This window comes from Somniosus microcephalus, chromosome 6 (assembly GCF_052327205.1).
Source record: "Somniosus microcephalus isolate GS21.2 chromosome 6, FLI_Smic_1.0, whole genome shotgun sequence".
In the NCBI taxonomy this organism is placed as follows: domain Eukaryota; kingdom Metazoa; phylum Chordata; class Chondrichthyes; order Squaliformes; family Somniosidae; genus Somniosus; species Somniosus microcephalus.
This window is the reverse complement of record NC_140992.1, coordinates 84,891,663-84,905,942: the sequence shown is the minus strand read 5'-3', so window position 1 is coordinate 84,905,942 and position 14,280 is coordinate 84,891,663. Positions and strand designations below refer to the sequence as shown.

Genomic DNA, 14,280 nt, shown 5'->3' with positions numbered 1-14,280 from the left:
AGGCAGAAGTGGCAAAATTAAAAAATAACCTATCAACTACCTGTTAATAGGCAGGTAATTGGCTTTAATCCTCCTGCAGCCGCTAGGTGTCGGGTCCATGCGCAGATCGGGGACCCGAAACTTGGGAAAATTGTTTGGAGGCGGGTTGACAGCGGGATTGCAACCTGTTGTCAATCAGAACAATTTTACCCTTTGACCCGCCTCCAAACTTACCCTCTGAGCGCTGGCAAAATCCAGCCCTTTGTGTCTGTCTTCTTGGAAGAAGATGCAAAAAACTTCCCGGAAATAGAGGACAGCCAATGGTCTAGCGAGAATGAGGAACTGAAAGATATTAGTATTAGTAAAAAAGTAATACTGGAGAAATTAATAGGACTGAAAGCCAATAAATCCCCTGGGCCTGATGGCCTACATCCTAGGGTTTTGAAAGAGTTGGCTATAGAGATAGTGGATGCATTGGTTGTCATTTTCCAAAATTCCATAGATTCTAGAACAGTTCCTGCGGATTGGAAGGTAGCAAATGTAACCCCACTATTTAAGAAAGGATGGAGAGAGAAAACCGGGAACTACAGACCAGTTAGCTGACAGCAGTAGTAGGGAAAATGCTAGAATCTATTATTAAGGACGTGGTAACAGGGCACTTAGAAAATAATAATAGGATTGGGCAGAGTCAACACGGATTTATGAAAGGGAAATCGTGTTTGACAAATTTTGAGGTTGTAACTAGCAGAATAGATAAGGGGGAACCAGTGGATGTGGTGTATTTGGATTTTCAGATGGCATTCGATAAGGTGCCGCACAAGAGGTTATTGAGCAAAATTAGGGCTCGTGGAATTGGAGGTAATATACTAGCATGGATTGAGGATTGGTTAATGGACAGAAAAGAGAGAATAGGAATAAATGGGTCATTTTCGGGTTGGCAGGCTGTATCTAGCGAGGTACCGCAAGGATCAGTGCTTGGGCCTCAGCTATTCACAATCTACATCTGTGATTTGGATGAGGGAACCAAATGTAAGATATCCAAGTTTGCTGATGATACAAGGCTAGGTGGAAATGTAAGTGAGGAAGATGCAAAGTAGCTTCAAGGGGATATAGACAGGCTAAGTGAGTGGGCAAGAACATGGCAAATGGAATATAATGTGGAGAAATGTGAAGTTATCCACTTTGGTTGGAAAAATAGAAAAGCAGTGTATTTTTTAAATGGTGAGAGATTGTGAAATGTTGGTGTTCAGAGGGACCTGGGTGCCCTTGTACACGAATCATTGAAAGTTAACATGCAGGTACAGCAAGCAATTAAGAAAACAAATGGTATGTTGGCCTTTATTACAAGAGGATTTGAGTATAAGAGTAAAGATGTCTTGCTGCAATTATATAGGGCCCTGGTGAGACCACACCTGGAGTATTGTGTACAGTTTTGGTTTCCTTACCTAAGGAAGGATATACTTGCCATAGAGTGAGTGCAACAAAGGTTCACCAGACTGGTTCTTGGGGTGGGGGGATTGTCCTATGAGGAGAGATTGAGTAGACTAGGCCTATATTCTCTAGAGTTTAAAAGAATGAGAGGCGATCTCATTGAAACATACAAAATTCTTACAGGGCTTGACAGAGTAGATGCAGGGAGGATGTTTCCTCTCGCTGGGGAGTCTAGAACCAGGGGTCATAATCTCAGAATAAGGGGTCAGCCATTTAGGACTGAAATGGGGAGAAATTTCTTCAGAGGGTGGTGAATCTTTGGAATTTTCTACCCCAGGGGGCTGCGGAGGCTCAGTTGTTGAGTATATTCAAGACAGAGATCGATAGATTTTTGAATATTAAGGGAATCAAGGGATATGGGGATAGTTCAGGAAAATGGAGATGAGGTAGATGATCAGCCATGATCTTGAATGGCAGAGCAGGCTTGAAGGGCCAAATGGCCTACTCCTGCTCATATTTCTTATGTTCTAAACCAGAGACTGAATGTGGGCTTTTCCTGCTCTGTGTGGCTAAGTTACTATGTATCTTAACCATCAGAGCCATTGGGAAGACAAGTTCATATTTGTATCTGGAAATAGTCACATTAAGTCCCCCATTTGAGAGCGAGTTGGCTAAATTGTAGGCTTTCTTTATCAATTCACTGCCTTGAGTTCTATAAATTAAGGGTGACATAAGAAAACTACTACAAGGCTTTAATCAACTGTTTTTCAACATGGAGATCTAGTTGTGTCCTTCACTAGTTCCTGTTAAAGAATGTCCTGAGCAAGCTGGGCCCATGCCTGAGTATTTATACTCTCCCTGGACAGCGCCACCAGCAGGCTGCCCAGTATCATTTCATAAGTCATTTCCACATGAATGACCAAGATTCATGTCAAAGGGCATATATATTCAGCTATTTTCTTTAGTGCTGCACACACCAGTACAACCTATGATAAGTTTAATCCTGTTAGAATTGTTTGTTTAAGTAGTGATGATATAAATATTGAAAAGACTCTGGTATTCCAACATTTCACAATCTATTGCCTTCATTTCACTGACCTTTGTAAACTATTTTGAAGTTCTTCAAGTTCAAACCTAACAATTCAGTGATATCTAATAATTTAGTTTTTGCAGCACACAAATGTTACCACAGGAGGCAGCCGTTCAGACCTTTTTCCCTGAGCTGAATTTAAGCCCCTCTTGGGGATATTTTCACACCGTTCCATTTCGCTGCTTTATCCCCGTTTACATTCTCTAAATAATTATTCAGTGACTTTTTGAATGACGCAATCGATTTTTTTTGAATGACAATGGATTTTAACATTAATCACCACCTGTGGTTAAAGCATTTGACATTCTGATAAAAACAAAAGCAAAATACTGCAGATGTTGGAAATCTGAAATAAAAACAGAAAATGCTGGAAATCCTCAGCAGGCCAGGCAACATCTGTGGAGAGAGAAACAGAGTTAACGTTTCAGGTCGATGACCCTTCGTCAGAACTGACTTTGGCTGAAAAAGCTTCTTCTAATCTCTCCTTTTATGTACCTTTTTTGTTTATCTTGAGATCATGGCATTGTGTCTTAGTTTATTTCTATTGGTACATAAATCAATCTATGCTCATCATGTCACTTTGAGCACCTCTGTGAAATCCCCTCAGTCTGAGATCTGATGAAGGATTCACACCCGAAGCATCATAACCTGCTGTTCCTCCCTATAAATACTGATATTTCCACAATTTTCTATTTTCATTTCAAATTTCCTCATTTACAATATTTTCTTTTTCATTCGTACGAAAGGTCATCGACCTGAAACGTTAACTCTGTTTCTCTCTCCACACATGCTGCCCGACCTGAGTATTTCCAGCATTTTCTGTTTTTAATGCAGATTTCCAGCATCCGCAGTATTTTGCTTTTGCCCTAGTTCCTTTTAGCCTTTCCTCATAACTCAGACCCATCATCCCTGGTGTTGTCTTGGTAAATTACAATTGCACTTTCTCCCTGGATATATTGTAACTGTATTGTGCAACATCCTGTTATAAATCTTTCATTTCCGTGTGCTTCATGCTTTTTTTTTAAAAAGGGATGAAACTGAGACCGGACAACCTCCTTCCACCCCCCACTCCGCCAGACTTCCTCTGCCCTCTCCCCTCTCCCCACGCCAAATAACACCTGCAGTATTTTATACAGTGCTAATTATCTTAAAAGCTTATTCTACCAGCCAGTCAAATGGAAGCAATGTTTCTTTCTCTGCCAGGTCTGCGGTCTTGGAATTGCATCAGCCTGGGAGCTGCAGCTGCATGATGAGACCCATCTTTCTCAAACGCACTTGTTTTGAGTGTAATTGTTTGTGTTTCACTAGGGAAATTTGCGCTTATAAAGTTGTGCTGGAATCTTTAAATTTACTATTTTTTAAAGCTCTTTTAAAATAAAAACCATCGTATAGGCCTCTGATCTATTTCCTCTCCCTTTTCTGAAGGCATCGGCTTCTTGCTGTGCTATGGTTCCATGTGTGCTATCAAGGGGATTCGGACAATGTCACAAATTGTGAAAGTAAAAAAAAAACACACTAACATTCAAAAAGAATGGTGAAAACAAACCTATGACCCTAGGACTACATCTGATTCCTGGGCCCTGCTAATTATGCCCTCAAAGCCCAGGCAACCCATTCATACTGTGCTTATATTTCTTCTTTGCTGATTTGTCTTGTTTGAATTTTGTGGAGCTGGACAGGGCTGTTTTTATAGAATCATAGAATGGTTACAGCACAGAAGGAGGACATTCAGCCCGTCAAGCCTGTGCCGGCTCTCTGCAAGAGCACTTCAGCTAGTCGCACTCCCCCGCCCTTTCCCCGTAGCCCTGTAAATTTTTTTCCTTCAGATGCTTATCCAATTCCCTTTTGAAAGCCATGATTGCATCTGCCTCCACCACCCTCTCGGGCAGTGCATTCCAGATCATAACCACTCACTGCATAAAGTTTTTTTTTCCCTCATGTTGCCTTTGCCAATCACTTTAAATCTGTGTCCTCTGGTTCTCGACCCTTCTGCCAATGAGAACAGTTTCTCTCTATCTACTCTGTCTAGACCCCTCATGATTTTGAACACTGCATTGCCCTCATCAACACCTTGGTTCTTGGCAAACCACAGAGATATGTTAGCAACTGTAATAACCTTTACAGCTGTCAACAAGAGGAAAATATATCTATATATAATTTCATTGAACATTAAAACTACAATTACATTATTCAAACAATTAAATCGATAATACAAAAGCAAAATACTGCGGATGCTGGAAATCTGAAATCAAAACACAAAATGCTGGAAATACTCAGCAGGTCAGGCTGCATCTGTGGAGAGAGAAACAAAAGGTCATCGACCTGAAACGTTAACTCTGTTTCTCTCTCCACAGATGCTGCCTGACCTGCTGAGTATTTCCAGCATTTTCTGTTTTTAATTCAATAGATAAAATGGCTTGACCTGGTCAAATAAAATCCCATAGCATAAAACTTGTCTATATTTTTCAACAAATAGATTGACCTACTTTTGGTGAAAGAAGAGTGTTAGATTGGATTTGAATACAGAAACCAATGTCCACTATGTCATAAATTATTTGGTTTTAACAACTGACTACAAAAACTTTCTACATGTCCAATTTTTCATATATATAATATGTGTATATTTCTTTTTTTAGTTTAAATTGCGTTTATTAATAGCAGGCAAGCTAACAAGATTAAAGAAACACTCTTGCAGAAAAGCTGGGGCATGCTCAATCAATGGTTTTTTTCTCTACAAGAAAAAGCCCTGTCTGAACTAGTTGGATGAAATGACAGGAAAATGGAGGGTGGATCTGTCTAAATTTGTGTGTAAATCTACGATTCATGTTATTACTGTATATAAAGTATCGGAGCAATTACAAGTGTGGTTGACATAATAAATGGAATTGTCATACTGGGTGAGTAATAGTTTTCTGAGGCTAAAGTTACGGCACATTGTTGAACCAGAGTAGAAGGGAGCTTTACGTTGCATTTGGTTAGTGCTGTTCTTAAGCTGAAAATGCAGATGCTGGGTGACCAGATGTTCTATTACCCAGTGCCAACATCCACAATTTTGATCACAAAAATGTAGTCATTTATTCAATATGCATTAAAAAAATCGATATGTAACAGAGTCAACGTCTGTAGTTCAGTCTTGGTTGATGTCATAAACCACAAAAGTAGAGCTGGAAGGCTTTCTAATAATCACCATAGCTGTGGAATTGAAATGTTAGGGATTCACAGCTCTCCCATGCTAGCTATATATGCATACATACATTACTTTTTGAAATCAAATCTTACTGTTGGCAGTAAATACAGGTTCTCCTTGATGCAGAATGAGCACAACTTGTGGTAAAATAGCTTCATATGTAATTGCATATTGTGGCATTTAACCTGAAGGATAATGGTGATCGCATAATGGAATATTACAATCTAATTGAATTACAAATTAATTGCCAGGATCTCTTCTAGTGTCTGTGTCTTCCAAAAGTCCAAGCAGATTCTGTTTTAAGTTTTTTTTTGTGCTAGTAAAGTCTGACTTAATAAATTATCAGATCTACAGTGGCATGTACTTTACTTCTCATCTTGTTTGAGCTTTTTTTTAAATCTTAAATCTCTGGCATTTTTAAATGTTTAGCCAATAAGGAACTTATTAAATGTAGCAAAGCCGATCATAGCTTCGGTGCTGAAAATATATAATTTGTTGCATTAGAATTCATGATTTTCTATTCCCTTTACCAATTGTTGAATAATACACCAGAAATGGCTGTAAAGTTTAATGGAAATCACAAATTTGTGTTTTTAAAAAAAAAAAAAAAAAATTGGAGCATGACGAAGGTTTCATGAGATCAGCCATTTGTCACGTTGCAAATTTGTAGCTGTTTTTCCTCTGCATACTGCTTCAAATACTGCCAAGCGCACTGCAGCCTTATAATGGCCCCAGCCAGGCTGATTATACAAGCAGACCTGCAATCTGACATTTGTTCCAAGTAAACTTGCCATGAGCTTACACACGTATCCACCCAGCCTTGCCTGAGAAAGTGTTAGCTGCCTCGGCTTGGAGCTGATGACATCTAGGTCAATGATGGTGTCAGTGAATTACATCTGCTCAGTCCTCCTTCCTGTTTTTCTCCATGACGTCAATACATAATTGTGAAGAATACACAATTCTTTAACTCCTTAATGCTGCAGTTGCAAAAAATATATCATTTTAAACAAACTTTCCATTTTTATTGGTAAATCATTTGTTTCACCATCCAATGAAATGTTACTCTATATTCATAACCGATCTTTTTGTATTGTAAGTTTTTTTTTTGAATCTGTTTAAAATGTTCCTCTATTGTTTTCTGATAGAAAGGTCATTGGACTGTGTGGTGAGTGCTCGTGGGAATGAAGACGGTCATTTTCCTGCATCTTGCACCCGCCAAAATAAAAGTTCCAATAATTTATCTCTGAATCTAACACTGTGCAACAGGAAATGGGTGCTGTCAGACATAGTTTTCTCATAGTGCTTAAAGGCTGACCTCATGTTTAGAAAAGAAACCCCCCTCCAAAATGCTTTAGCTTGTCTGGATACATTGACCCACTAACTGACTGAATGCCCTTTATGAAATTAGTCGACTCCCAGCTTTTGACATTATGACCAGAAATGTTTGTGTACGGCTAATGTTGATTCCATGATCTCAGCAGGGATACATTATCTTTGAAACTCTGATTATGTACGCAGCGAGTTGTTGTGATCTGGAATACACTGCCTGAATGGGTGGTGGAAGCAGATTCAATAGTAACTTTCAAAAGGGAATTGGATAAATACTTGAAGGGATTTTTTTTTTACAGGGCTATGGGGAAAGAGCAGGGGAGTGGGACTAATTGGATAGTTCTACACCAAAGAACCGGCACAGGCACGATGGGCCGAATGGTTTCCTTCTGTGCTGTTTCTATGATTCATTTCAACAACATATAAACCAGCTAGCCAGAGAGAGTGAGAGAGAATGTCAAGATGAGAAAAATGCAGTTTAATGTATGCTGTATTAAAATGGTTTTAACAATTTGCACTGTTCTTGTAGGTAATTGCTGTTGCAACTTTGAGATGGGGATATTTAAAAAAAAAAAAGTCAATTGGGAGGTACTTTCAAAAGATTTTTGTGGCATTTAGGACAAGTTATCCTAGTTGATTTTTTTCCTTTAAAATCCTGATCACAAACCACAAAGAATTTGCAATACTTTTAAATTCACTCTATAACTTGGTCATAAACTGGCATTTAGAAAGTTCTTCTGTTCTGCCTTTTCAGAAGGTTTATTGATTGGGGTACAGTGAATTCATTATGTGGAAATTGTACTGAAGTTCAGTTATTGTTTTAATTTCCAGTTGTTACCCTGTATGCAACTTTGGGAGGTCAAGCAATTGCACATGGTTTAAATGAAACGGAAGTCACTCATATCATCACAAGCAAGAAGCTTCTGCAAACAAAGCTGAAGGTAAGCCACAGAATTCCATTGCTGATTGCAGAATTTTTTTTGTTTGTTTCCCAATTTTCCAGTGTCTCTGCAAGAGGTTAAACATTCCTGTAACTTACAAATCACTTAAAAGGTCGGGAAAGTTTTATACGATCTTTTGATATACAGTTGGGTGAGAGGGGACACTTATGGTTAAACTAGGATACTTCAATAGTATGTCTCAGTAGTCCAAGGGTTAAAGATCTCTAGCACAAACGTGAAACATGAAACTCAAATTTTCGTTCTTTAGCTTATTCAAAATATAATCAGATAAAATGTTGCACTTTTTTGGCGTGAAGATTGTGAAAATGACCTCACTCCAATATTAAAACTGAAAATAGACAAAGCTTTTATCAACTGCTTTTAGCATAATTTGACATAATGTGAATGTTAATCTCGTGTTTTGTCAGTTGAATTGAATTAGTGCAGTGTCTGTATGCATCTGGAATCTGTTTTAAAAATTGCACTCAAGTTATTGCCTCATTCAGGATAGTTTAGATGTTTATTGTTGCTCATAAGAACCTACGAAAAGTCAAAGATGAGAGAGGCCATTCAGCCCACTGAAATCTAGTATTCTAATTCTCCCAGCCTAACATCCAGCTGTGTTTTGAATGTCTTTAAAGTATATCTTTACTACACTGTCTGGCAGATTATTCCAGACATTTATTGACATCTGTTCTAAATAATGGCCCTGAATTTGCAGTTTGAAGCTTCCCATGGGGAAATGCCTCCAATCCACAAATAAAATCCGCACCTACCTGGTGGTCCGGGAGGTCCGGAGATTCACGGTCCTGGGCCTCTCCGGGCACCCGCAAGCGCCCCTGGGATCACGTGGGCCGGACCAACGAATGACAGAAGGGGATCCCCATTCATACTTATGGGGTTTCTATACATATGGAATCCCATTAAGTATGAATGGGAATACCCCCAAAAAATACACCTAGACATCAAATCAATATTTTTTTTAAACAATCATGGCCCAGAAATTCGGGTCGGGGGCTTCCCGCGGGTGCAAGCCCCCGACCTACACATACATTTGAAGACTGGGCCTGCGTGGATTTTCCAGTCTGTGGCCCGGTTCAGCTCCCAGCGCGCTGTGCGTGTGTGATCCAGTGGCGTACTTAGTGCGATGAGCCGGCTGGGATCACGTGAGCACTGGGCAACCAATGGGAGTTTGCAAAAGTCCATTCATGAGTTAGACATAAGACCTGTCAAACTCATGAAAACTACGGGCGCCCAAAACAGTACTTAAACTTCAAATAAAAGTTAAAAAAACATCCCACTAATTAAATGAACTATTAATAACTGTAAAAAACTATTTTAAACAATTATTCAAATTTCTGCCAATTTTTTAAAGAAATCTGGTCCAAAAATACACTTACCTTACTGTAAATTCTTTAAAAATAATAAATCTGTGGGAAAAAAAAATTCTAACTTTAATTATTAGACCACTTATCTTTTTAAAACTAAGTCCTTACGTCTGCTTTTTTCATTCGTAAAAAGTGGAGGCCTTCACGCACTGACAAACCTGTCAAAAAAACCCGAAGTTCAACGCGTCCGCGCTGCCTGAAACGTCGCACGGGAACCACCTCTTAACCCCTTGGTTCAGAGGAGAGGAAATGCCGGTTTTCCGCGCATGCGCTGTGCATGCTGAAATCCAGCACTTCCAATGGGCCCACGCGTGAGTACCCCGTCCGTACTCGCGCGTTGGGACCCGAATTACTGGGCCAATATATTTAAAATGGCATTTAATTAGATATTTAAAACAATTTTATTTTTTGAAAATAAATTTACATGTTTTAATGGGGCTAAAATAAACTTTTAAATGAATAAATTATTGATAATTTTATTTTTCTGTTTTTTAAAACTTACGCTGGTAAAAGCAGGCCTTATGCCTGCCCGGCGTAAGAATTTCATGGGCATTTGCTGGGCAGAAGTTGGGCAAATAGCCCAACTCTTCGCCCGCGGATGCCATTTTCCCGGGGATGTGGATGATCTGTCAAGAAGCCTCTTGACTGATCGCAAGTTCTGGGTTTTTGCGCATGCGCAGCACTCGCCTAAACCTGTAACTTGCGCGGCCCTTACGGGTGTGTTTACACCTGTAGGGGCCGCAAATTACGGTCCAATGTTTTTGTTAGTTTATGCTATTGGCCTCTGGTCTGATTATCCTGTCTTATTTGAATAATATTCAAGATTTTCCGTACCTAAAGCATATTGATTATTTTGTACCCTTTAACAAGCTCTCCCCTTTACCATCTTTTCCCTAGTCTGTAGAGACTGGCCTGGATTTTCCGGGGCCTATGACCATGTACGCGCCATAAGTGCCCCGCAAGTTCCGGTTTTCGCATGCGCAAAAACCCGGAACTTGCGATCTATCAAGAATCTTCTTGACAGACCCTCCGCATCCCCGGGAAATGAGAATTCGCTGGCGGAGAGTTGGGCTATTTGCCCAACTCTTGCCCAGCGATTGTACATGAAACTCTTACACCTGGTAAAAGCAGGTGTAAGGCCTTCTTTTACCAGCGCAAGGGTGAAAATAAATGTAAAATAAAAACTTTGAAATCATTTTAACATTCAAAAACCTGTCAAATAAGTTTATTTTTGGCCCCATAAAAAATGTTTAAATTTATTTTTCAAAACATTACATTTTTGTTTTAAATGTTTAATTAAATTGTATTTTAATTAATTTTAAACATGTAATTTTTTTTATTTCAAGGTTGTGTACGTGTGTTTTTTGGGTGATTCCTAAAGCTTCTGGGGATTCCGTACGTAAATGGAATCCCCAGAAACATAATGGGAATCCTCTTTCTGATTGGTTGGGACTGGCCCATGTGATCCCATGCATCCCTGGGATACGTGGGCCTTTTCGCAGGTCTACACATAGAACCCCAGGCGTGGGAGTCTCCGTGGATCCAGGGCCATCAGGTAGGCACGCAGATTTATTGCAGTTCAGAGGCATCTGCCCGCAGGAAGCCTCTGACTGCAAATTCAGGCCCACTGAGTTTTTAACCTTTCTTCATAGGTCAACCCTCTTGCACACAGCAGTTTCTCCAATGCTTACACATCCCTCTTGTACAGGAAACTTTTTTTTATCCGGCACAGACGGGACCAACGTGGTGCCGGTTCATCAAATATTCCGGATAACCGAACGCTATAGTAAAAGATACGGAGCTGAGAGCTCCGTATAAAGCAACAAACACTGTACAATTGTCCACAAGTTGCAAGCGTCTCTGTAGCTTAGCAACAGCTGCAGCCACACCCTTGCACAGCAACACATGGAGGAAGGCAAGTAATAAAAGTTACCTGAACCTACTCCTGAATTTTGCCGGTTAGCCGAGATTTCTGGTTATTTAGGTGCCGGTAAATCGAAAGTTTCCTGTAGCTGGGCAACCAGAACTATAAATTGTATTCCAAGTATGGCTTGATTAGTGCATTGTACAGCCTCGGCAGAACTTCAGTAGATTTATATTCCACTATCTGTCTATAAACCTCAACATTTGAAGTTTTGTGATTGTCTCACCATATTACCTAAGTTTGGCAATAGCAATAAAAGCATTCATTTTTCACCAAATAAACACAACAGTTGTTTGAAGTAATGGGCCTGGATACATCCTGGACTTTTCATCCTTTCCCATTTCTGTTTCACAGGAAATCCTCCTTAATGTTCCAAAACTACAGCATATCATAATTGTAGATGATAAGCCAACAGCATGGGCTGAATATCCACGTGGCATCATGGTTCACAACATGGCAGCAGTGGAAGCGTTGGGTGCAAAACCCGAAAACTGTGTGTATTTTGTTTTCTTTTCTCTTTATTTTGTGTGTGTTTATATACCTTGCCGTGCAAGGTAAATAAATGCAGAATAACACTGATCCAGAGGTTACATTTGTATCCAACTAATACAAAAGCAGAAAATGCTGGAAATACATGCAGGCCTGACAGCTTTTGAAAGAGAAAAGACAAGTTTAACATTTCTGCTTGAGCCCTTTCACAACTCTTAAGGTACTGAAAGAGTTTCCACCCAAAATATTAAAATGTTCTTTCTTTCAGATGCTGGCCTGCTGTGTGTTTCCAATATTTCCTTCTTTATTTCAGCTTTCCAGCATTTACAATTTTCTTTTTATCAATAGAATATGTTGGTAATTGGTTAATAGAATTAAATATTTGGACTTGCTATGCATAATTTATTTAGCGAAGAGGGACAAGGTTTGTCAAGATAAGGAAGGGCAAAGTACTTGGATGTGCACTTGGGATGCTCTAACCTGCAGGGCTACGGACTATGATTCTATGATGATGAATAGATTTTTTTTTCTTCTCTGACATTCTTAGCCTGGCATTCCTAACTAGACTGTACCATAGTTTAGGTGCATTTGCAGAGCAGCTTCAACAATGTGCATCAATTACAGGATCATAACACCCCCAGTTGCATCAGTGTGACGTGTGGCATTTGCATTTCTCTCACTCAGGCAGGAATGACAGGTGCGACTTAAGATTTCCCACACCTGTTATGCTTTTGGCCTCTTTGAGTGAGACTGTTTAACTAATGCTGGCTCAAATTAAATTTAAGACTTGCAGAAACAGCGGAGTAGATTGGGACCGCACAATGGCTTCAGAACCTCTTGTCTTTATGCTAGCAGACACAGGAAGTTTTTATTGAGGTTTGTCTCAGCTGGATTTGAACCCTAGTCCAAAGGTGAAAAAGACTGTGGTGTAACCCATTCACCATACATTGACTGAGCAGCTGACTGGTAATATAAGGCAATCATGAGAAGTACTGGCTATCAATGCCTAGCGTGTGTGAGAATATTTTCTCTGTCAGTGGGAAGCTGTAGTAAGAATTATTCTGTTAGTTTGACCATGTGCCAGAGAACAGTTTGTCTGGCGGTTTTGTACTTTGTAGTACATTAGAACCATAACACTAAAAACTGAAATGTTTTTCTTGATCACTAAACATCATAAGAAAACTGAATTTTGCGCACTTTTACTTTCACTGCATATTAATGTATACTGTATTTCAGAAAAAGAAATGTGTTGAATGAATTTTTCATTTGCTTTCCTGCTTTATAAATCATTCTTTCCATGCCTTGTTTTTCTTTCATGGTGTATCCATTGCTGAAAGTCTCAAGGGCATGTGAATAAAGGACAACTCCATTTAGTGGAGACCTAGCACATCTGCAGCTAATCACAAACAGTAGATGAATTGTATGGCTTTGTGCCCCTTAATTTGCAGAGAGCCATATCCCTGTAAAATAATGTCTAAAGAATAGCCTGTACATTTTGTGTGACAGTTTAGACGGATGATATGTAACATAACATAACTGTGGTTCTAGATGTGATGACGTATCTGTGCCTTCTGCTTGCCTGGATAGGACTCTGGTGCAGCTGTTCTTAGAAAGATCCTATCGCTCTAAGTTTTGTTTCAAGTTGGGTAATATTTTGCTTCATTTGTTCCAGGCCATGTTTTTTTAAAGCAGATGTCTAGCAAGGTCTCTTTATTGCAAGGCACATATGTGAGAATGTAAAACTTTACTAGTTAAGCATGCTGTCCCTTCATCTCTGGGACCCTGTTTAAATCCAGCCCAGGCTGATGTACAGGAAGTTTTTTTCTTTCCTAGGTGTATCGGTTCTATGTAAAATGAGGTGGACAATTTTAATCTAGTTGTTGGTGACCATAGTGCCAATTTGAGCCTGCGGATCTAAGTTGGCAATCTCACTCAGGACATAAAGATGGCTGGTGTTCTTCCAAGGTTGGCTAAGACTCATTGAAGCAGAGTTGACAGAACTTTACCATACATCTGACCATGCAATATCAGTCCGGGGTGCCTACGCTGACACTCGCTGTGCAAAGTGGAAAAAAGTATTCTGTTCCCTAGCCTGACGTTGCTCATTTTCATGAATACAAAAATAACCAATGTCACATTTATGGAAGTGCTAAAAGCCTAATCAGTAACCCCTCCTTTTACATATATAGAATAATGAGATTTGATTTCACTTGTGGTCTTTATTGTCCAATTTGACTACAGCTTTTTGAACAGTGCTCCAGTTTTTTTAGCTTCAAATGAAATTTAGTCCACTGCAATTGGTCAATAACAGCAAGTATCATTTAGGAGAGTGTCCTCTCATTTTTATTAAAGCAATCTTTAAACGGGTAATTATTTTCATGGGGAAATGGATGGTTTCAAAGTTGTGAAAGTGTCTGAAAATAACATCTTAACAGTATTTCTATCTGTCCCTGTCACTACACTGCCAGTTGTCTACAAGCAAACTTGTGAGCAAGAGTAATTGCTGAATGAGCTGTGTTTGG

General features: G+C 39.5%; 1 protein-coding gene across 5 annotated transcripts in view; it reads left to right on the top strand.

Moving 5' to 3' along the window:
- The window catches only part of acsl3a (acyl-CoA synthetase long chain family member 3a), a 145,646-nt gene that overhangs the window by 94,915 nt on the left and 36,451 nt on the right, over positions 1–14,280 (top strand). For all 5 annotated transcript variants that reach the window (XM_085990481.1, XM_085990479.1, XM_085990480.1 and 2 more), the window contains 2 exons: positions 7,848–7,957; positions 11,624–11,762. In XM_085990481.1, coding sequence (XP_085846607.1) covers positions 7,848–7,957; positions 11,624–11,762 — 249 coding nt within the window. The remainder of the gene's footprint in view (positions 1–7,847; positions 7,958–11,623; positions 11,763–14,280) is intronic.